General features: G+C 41.8%; 1 protein-coding gene across 1 annotated transcript in view; it reads left to right on the forward strand.

Moving 5' to 3' along the window:
• LOC104069182 (zinc finger SWIM domain-containing protein 6) overlaps positions 1-8,328 on the forward strand; it is a gene marked incomplete at its 5' end in the record, with an annotated part of 50,496 nt that extends 42,168 nt beyond the window's left edge. The window contains 3 exons of the mRNA XM_009578257.1: positions 386-549; positions 4,997-5,078; positions 7,442-8,328. Coding sequence (XP_009576552.1) covers positions 386-549; positions 4,997-5,078; positions 7,442-8,304 — 1,109 coding nt within the window. The remainder of the gene's footprint in view (positions 1-385; positions 550-4,996; positions 5,079-7,441) is intronic.
• Between the last annotated feature and the right edge of the window lies 1 nt (position 8,329).

The following is an 8,329-nucleotide window of genomic DNA, read 5'->3' on the forward strand; positions in this document are numbered from 1 at the left end:
TACTTAATTTTCTAGCAAAGTAGTTAAGCTAGCTAAATGGTAGCCAGATGGGCTTGGTTTGAGGCTGATGAGACAGCTTTTTGTTCTTCTGACACACGATGTAGACTGTGAGACCCAGGAGTGCACAAATCACTTCTAAAATTCACAAATCAGGATGACTTTTGGCCATGTACTGCACTAACACCATCAGGCACTAGAGGAGTTTGTGCTGGTCTTGTGTCTTTCATTCGTATGTGATGAATGTTATGTTATGGGAGGTTTCTAAACAAAGTGTGTATAACCGAAACATCATACTATTGCATAGCAATGGCAGGCTCAATTATAATGCATCTCTGGATGTTTTGGGAGCTTGTTCTGTTTTGGTGATTCTGTTTACACCTTGCAGGTGATGTTCGGAGGCTGGAAACAGTGTTAGAATCCATCCAGAAAAATATCCACTCCTCATCACACATCTTCAAACTTGCCCAGGATGCATTTAAAATAGCAACACTCATGGACAGCTTGCCAGATATCACTCTTCTGAAAGTTTCTCTGGAGTTGGGCCTTCAGGTATTTCCCTCGTTCATTATTATTACAGTAGAAGAAAGAAATTTGACCCAGTGTTAGTGGGTATAGCTTTTAAGCACTGAGGACCCTCTTCGGGCTCTGTCTGGATTTTTTTAGATTCTGTTTTCTGATACAAAACTCAATGGACTGGTAAACAGAGACCAAGGGCCTACACAGCCCCTTTGTGCCATTCGGGTGGAAGAGAGAGCTGGGAGCAGCTGGCTGCGGGGCACTCTTCTGTTCAGGGGCGAGAGAGGACCGGTGCAATGGATTCAGGAGTATATGCAGGACTGGCTAGAAAGCAAAATTATTCTGCTTGCCAGAAATGCACTATTTTCTGCATTGCCGTGAGGGGTTTCTTACCGATTTGGTAGGTGCTTGTTGAATTACTAGAGAAAGCCAAGGTCAATCATAATGACCTGTTTAAGGCAGACTGTGCTAACAGTAGCCCTCTCACTTCCTTCATCAAAATCCTTTACTCCACAAGCTGTGAGACGATCAGATGCATCAGACTCAGCTTGAGGTGTACAAGAACCTCAAATCAGTTTTCAGGCTCTTAGGAGAGACTTTGCCAGCTAAAAGGAGCTAAGTTTTAGGTATGTGGAGTAGTATTGCCTGACACTGATGAATCTTGGAGTTTACACAGTTCCTTTCAACAAAAATAAATCTCTTCATCCCTCTTCAGGGAGTTCTTCAAAAAAACCATGCAAAGATCAGAAAACCATTTATTACTTTGCTTCAGTAAACAAAGCTCCAAAGACTTCTGGGGAAAGGATATTATCCCAGTTGCTTCTCATGCGAAAGAAAGGTACTATTTGCCTATTCCAGACGTTTAGAAGCTAAAGTCTTTAATCAGAAAGCTGAGATTCTGTATGCTTTTTTAGCCTTTCATATTCCCAAGGTTGCTGTGGAAATCTGCTTCTTTTTTCACATCTTGGTATGTTTCTGCCTTAAATGTTTGTTTACTTGAGAGAGAGGGAAAGATCCTTATGATTGACCTGCGTGTCACCTCAAGCATTCACCAAGTATCATTCAGTGGTAGCAGCACACTTTGGATATCACTGTATTCATGGATGCCCCTTTGTGATTGGTGGTGTCATCAGAATGTCTTCAGTAAGATCTAGTGAAAGAAATACCATGAACCCATACTTTCTCCTCAGTCCCAGGGTTTGGAACAAACTGGTATGGAAACTTGTCCACTGTTCTGTCCCAAGCTTACGAAGGTGTTTTAAGAATCTTAGAGGTAGTTTGCTTTCCAGAAGGAAGATGCATGGCAGTTTTCTGGTAGTAACTCACAGCTGTATAGATTTCTACACTAACGCTTCTCCTGCAAAAACCTTAGTGTCAGCACTGTCTCTAGTGGCCTACAGATGCTTCCCCCTTCTCTGCCCCCCTAACTTAATGGCAATTAGACACTTTCTAGTATCTCTCTACTTATGACACTTATGTGCCCTAGAAAACTTTCTCTCCTGACATGGTAAACTAAACAGCAGTTTCCTCACAGGTATGCTGTTCTGCCTCAGCTACAGCAATGACAAGTTGGCCAGGTTGGGCTGAGGAGATGATACCGATAATTTCACAACTCTGTCACTGGGATCTCTGTGACAGAAAAGCCTCTTATATTGTTTTAGATTTGGGAGTAATGTATAGACTCCTGGGTTCTTTCTTCCTATTTCCAATGGCAGCATGTGTTATATGACTTAGCAGAGGGAAGGCTTTTAAACTGGCTGTGGAAAGAGGTCATCAGCATGGCCAAATGGGCATGCAGCATCTCAGGTGTATTCTGTCCTTCAGAACCTTACTGGCACAGGCGCTGAACTTCTGCAGGTACAGGAGGGGCTTCTATTCCTCTGTTTGCCTGTTGTGTGCTACATCAGTGCAAGTAAGTATTACTGCACACATGCAGGCAGGTACTCTAGCAGAACTGCTGAGCAAGTTAGTGCAGGTGATCACTCAATGTGTATTTGGCAAGTGGTGTCCTTTCCCCCAAAATGAATAAACAAATAAATAAATCTCCTTTCGATGTGTATGGCGAAGAGGTTTCGCATTGGTGTGGGAGCTAATGGTTGGTTGGCCATTTCTTGTATCTCTTATGGGTGGTGAGATGTTCTGTTCCTCTGTAAGAAATTCTTATAAAGATCCATCAAGACAAAGTCAAGGTTATTCTTTGTGGAAGAGAGCTTGGCTTTCACATAAGCTATGTAATTCCCAGGAGTCTCTTGTAATTTTCAGACTTCCTGACTTGTTCAGAAGCTCTCTTCAATTGATAGCACAGATCTTGGATAGATCTTGGACAGATGTGGAACTCCCTTTTAGGAAGAGGTAGCTCAAGAATGTATGAGCAGAAGTGAAATAGTTCTTTAGCTACCTATGCTACAGTATAAATTAACTTCAACTCCTCCTTGGTCAGGACATCAATACATGCTTTTTTTGAAATCCTTGGGGTTTTTATCATCAGTAAATGGCCCCTCTCTTGCTGTTCTCAACATGTCAATTTAATCAAATGAAAGGAACCTAATTCCAGAACAGTTTGTCAAGAAACTTTTCCATGTCAAGAAACTAGGAAACTTTTCCATGTCAAGAAACTGGATATGGTATTGGGTTTTGCAATCAAATCAGGACTGTGTACACTAGAACTATTATTATGCCCACTACACGTGCTGAAGGCCCTTGTGACTGCTGGTCCTTTTACAGACCACCACAGTGAGGGAAGTTGTCAGAGAAAACTTTCAGAGAAGTTGTCATTCACACAGTTGGTTTTTTTTTTTCCTTACCTCCTTTCCTCCCTCACAATAGCAAAATTCTGTCCATAACCCTGTGTTTTCTCTTGGATTCACTCTACTTGGGGGAAGCTGAAAATTCATCATGGATACTGGAAGAGTGTTAGCCTTCAATTTGTGTGTGCATCAGTACAGGAAGTTACCTAGACTCCTTCCCTTTGATGGACGGAATGGGACAGATAATTGCACTCCAAAGCATTTTGACTTGGGGCTGCCTGTTTTTCATCCAGAAAGACTTCAAGCAAAGGCTGTTTCCATGATTTACTTCAGCCACATTTTCATATTTTAAAATGTTTTGGGTTGCTCCTTACAGATCAGTTTGCTTTCTTTCAAAATGCTATTCTCCAGTCTAGCGCTTAGATTACTGTTCAGTTAAAATGATACCACAATGTCTGAGGCCAACAAAGCTGGCCTTATCCTATAACTTTGGGTGATGTACAACCAGTCACCAGGGTCTCAAGGTGGGAAAGTTTGGAGGCCAGCTTGGAACCACTCATGGTTGCTTATAACCAGACCTCTTAAAGATCATCTGTGTGTTTGTGCTCCTCAGCAATCTTTCAGTCTTCTTAATTATCCTATCTACAGTGTAGGACTAAAGGAGGTGACAGGAGTAACAAATATGACAGAGGGCTACATGCCACTTTGAAGTCACCTTAGGATTGGGAGGGGATATGGGTTGAGAACCCTCTTAAAAATGCTGCTGAGTCCAAGCTGTCTGTGAGTGCATTTGTTGCGTTTAGTATGTAAAGATGATCACTGAGAGCTCTATGATTGACTTGTTACGGTCTTTATTTAATTGCTACAAATAGTAATACAATAGTATGATCACTGATATTGTAAGGGGAAAATTACTTGCTTTCAGCATCTGGGTATCTGTGGGGTCTATCCAGGTAGCTGAAGCAAGCTTTACATGCAATTTCCATGCAGTGTTTGTTTTACTGAATAAACATATTTGCCCATGTTTTGAGAAACAACATAGGCAATAACAGCAAGTGATGTAAAATACGGGCACTACAGTCGAACCTTAAAGTCCTTTTTCGAGGATTGTGTTGGTTTTACGATGGAATTTCTTTGCAGGGACTCCTTGTTCAGAGAGAGAAATCATCGCTGCGGACTTCTTAATAATATCTGTATATATCTGGAATTGTATATATATCTTTGCAGAATAAGCAGCCAGTCAAATCACAGTACACTAACTCCTGTCTGTCTTGTTGAAGTCAATGAAAAGAAATGGAGATGAGGGAAAAATTAAAGGGGTTAGTTTGCCCAACAAGAGGTGACATGTTTCCACTTTAAAGACTATTGTGCATAGAGGGAGGAGACATTTAATTTGAATAATTGGTAATTGATTGGGCTTTTTTTGTTGGTTGGGGGGGAGCTTTTTTGTAGGGTGGTTTTTTTTTTTTTCTTCCCCACGGATAAAATAGTCTCTTTCCTCTGGCCTTAAAGGATCTGCAGTTGGAATTACACTCTGCATGCTATTCTAAGATAGTTGAGCAATATTTTTCAAATCTTTTGACATATCAGCTAAAAAAGAGGTAACAGTGGAGAGGGCAAGAGGCTGCCATTTGGAACTTTAGTGTATTTGAGTAACTTAAAATCCCTAGTTGTTGGTATATTGCCTATTTGCAATAGGATTAATTTGTATTTTGTTTGTGTCATTTTAACAGGTGATGCGGATGACGCTGTCGACATTGAATTGGCGACGGCGGGAAATGGTGAGGTGGTTGGTAACATGTGCAACAGAAGTAGGTATGTTCTGAGATGCTTCTCTTGGCAGCTAATCTTAGAGGCCTTGATCTTGCTTGTCAACACCTAGGTTCTGCAAATGTCTCCCACTTTCTGTTCATCTATAAAATTCCTTTGATGAGAAGACACTATGGCAATGATGAGTGGTTTTTTTAGGCACAGACCAAGTGACACAATAGTTGAGTAAAATGCAGTGTGACTTCTTTCTCCCGCAAGGTGGGGGTGCGCACAAACTATGGGAAATACCCCAGATTTCCCCTTGTCCCCTCCATGATGGGCTTGGGTTTGAGGCTGCAGTAGAGAAAAGGTTCGTGTTTATGGGCTGTTGCACTGTGCTACAACTTTGCTTTCTCTGAAAGGCCCGGTGAGGCTCTGAAAGGCAGGTGAGAGCCATCTGGTCAGCTGTGGGAAGAGGAACCCAAAAACAGGTGAATGAAATGCTGAGGATGCCTCCTACTGTGTGGCAGACAGGATCTCATGAAGGGGTTCTCATTGTTAGGGGTTTTTTTAAGCCCCTGTGTAAATCCAAGCTTAGTGTGTAATGCATCTTTGTTATGTGGCTATGATGTTGCGCAGGCCTCTCGTCTGCACTTTAAAGAAAAGCAAATACCAATCCACCCATCGTTAACTACGTAAGGTGAAAATAAGGTAGGAGCAGAACCAGCCTTACACTTAGAGGACAACAGTGGGAGAATAGTGCACTCAGCAGGACGTTTCTGTAATTTCTGGGCTTTGCCATAGATTTCCTGTGTGTCTTGATGAGGCTTCCCTTAGCTTCTGTATTCCAGTTTACCATCTGCAAGATGAGGGTACAGAATCTGAAAGTGAAGATGAGTGCATTAAAAACTGTGTAGTTGTGGAAAAAAAAAATCAGCAGCTGTGGTAGTGGGGACAATATAAGTACTTACGATAAGGGAGCAGTTTTAGTTGTCACTAAAGGTATTTCTGGAAAGCATGTTTCCCTACTGTTTTTATTCCTTTTTCATACATCTGAGTTGGATTGTATTGCATAGATGCTTCTTGAGTTTCAGAACTTCAGAGGATTGCTGCTGCTTATTCTCAGGTTTACTTTATTCTTTGCTTTATGCTTAACTGGGAAATCAATGTTGTCAGTAGCATGGGAAAATACAGCTTGCCTTTGTATGCCCTCAGCCAGAAAGTGGTTTGTGTCTGCAAATTTTCATGCAGTGCTCTTGTTTTATTGCTTTTATATCTTTGCTAAGATAATTATTGCTGAGGCTGTCTTACAGATATCAGTGCCTGGGTATTATTTTGTGCAGTTGCATATCGGGAAATAAAATGCTGGTTTTAATACTGCTTTAAATTAGTTTACATATTCTAATAGAAGTATCCCACAAAAAACCTATAATGTCACGCAAAGTACTCTTGAGACTTAACCAAGTTGGTAAAGCAAGGAATCTGTTTATTTAAATGAAGATCTGGTATTCTCTGGCTATGCTGAATTGTTGCACATGAGTGAAGGGGTGCACAGGAAGCATCAGAGTCCTACAGAGAAAATGAGGACCTCTGGGTGTGGTTTAGGTGGGCTCACAGATGTGTGTAAACTGCCTCTAGCAATAATAAGGCACTCTAGTTGGCTATAAGGTTCAATTTATGGAACCCATTAGTCACTGTTTCCCCCTTCCTCTCCCTGCCAAACACACACACAAACACACACATGCCAGGAATAAAGTGATACTAAGGAAAACAGCTATTTCAGATAATATCCAGTAGTTCATATTACTTAGAGTATTTCCCTATTAAGAATCTTGATGTTCAGGCGCATATGAATTTGATACAAGATGTATCTGAAAAGCTTGTTGGGAGGAGGTGGGGGTTAGGATTTTGTCTTTGTTTTTTTAAGGTGTGCTTAGTGTTTTCTGTTAAGGTGTACCATGGTGTTCTATTAAGAAAGCCATTTAGCATACTTTCATATTCTTTTGTGCATGCCCTGTGCCTTGAGATGCACCGTGAGAAAAGAAGTTAAAATTGCCTTTTAAAAGTGTTCAGTGTGAGGGTTGCTTTTAAATGACGTGATGAGACCAAATGAGCCAGAACTTGTTATCCAAATTGTCTTAAATAACAAGTAAAACAGCTCAGTTGTCATGCCAGGAGATTAAAGCTTATCTTGCAGGGGTTTTTTGGTATTCTTTGCATTTTGGTGATTGCTACTGAGTTTGCACAGTAGACTTTGTTTTAATGTCCTTTTCCAGCCATGCTATCTGGTTTAGCCCTTCTTGCTGAAGCACATCCCCTTGTATGTACTGGCAACCTCTTAGACTTTGCTGCAAATGTAATCTCTTGATGAATATCTGTATCTGCTAGGTTTTGTCAGTTGTGGCTAATCCTTTTCTTTCTCTCCCCAGGTGTTTATGCACTGGATAGTATCATGCAAAACTGGTTTACACTTTTCACTCCAACAGAAGCCACTAGTATTGTTGCTACAACAGTGATGTCCAACAGCACCATTGTCCGTCTGCATCTGGACTGCCATCAGCAGGAGAAGTTAGCCGGCAGTGCTAGGACGCTTGCTCTACAGTGTGCCATGAAGGATCCTCAAAACTGTGCCCTCTCTGCACTGACCTTATGTGAAAAGGATCACATAGCTTTTGAGACCGCTTACCAAATCGTTCTAGATGCTGCTACAACCGGCATGAGCTACTCACAGCTTTTTACTATAGCACGATACATGGAGCACCGTGGTTACCCCATGCGGGCCTACAAGCTGGCCACTTTGGCCATGACACATCTCAACCTGAGTTACAATCAGGACACGCACCCTGCCATTAATGACGTTCTGTGGGCATGTGCGCTCAGCCACTCCCTTGGGAAAAATGAGCTAGCAGCTATAATACCTCTGGTGGTCAAAAGTGTCAAATGTGCAACAGTACTGTCAGACATTTTGCGTAGGTGTACTTTGACCACTCCTGGCATGGTGGGACTTCATGGAAGGAGGAACTCTGGTAAGCTCATGTCACTGGACAAAGCCCCTTTACGGCAACTCTTGGATGCCACAATCGGAGCCTACATTAATACAACTCATTCACGTCTCACTCACATCAGCCCGCGACACTATAGTGAGTTTATAGAGTTCCTCAGCAAGGCCCGAGAGACCTTCTTAATGGCTCATGATGGTCATATCCAGTTTACACAGTTTATTGACAACCTAAAACAAATCTACAAAGGCAAAAAGAAACTGATGATGCTGGTTCGTGAGCGGTTTGGTTGACGAAAATGTGTGAGTGGGGGGGGGT

The sequence above is a fragment of the Fulmarus glacialis genome, unplaced genomic scaffold (genome assembly GCF_000690835.1).
Source record: "Fulmarus glacialis isolate BGI_N327 unplaced genomic scaffold, ASM69083v1 scaffold10235, whole genome shotgun sequence".
Classification (NCBI taxonomy): domain Eukaryota; kingdom Metazoa; phylum Chordata; class Aves; order Procellariiformes; family Procellariidae; genus Fulmarus; species Fulmarus glacialis.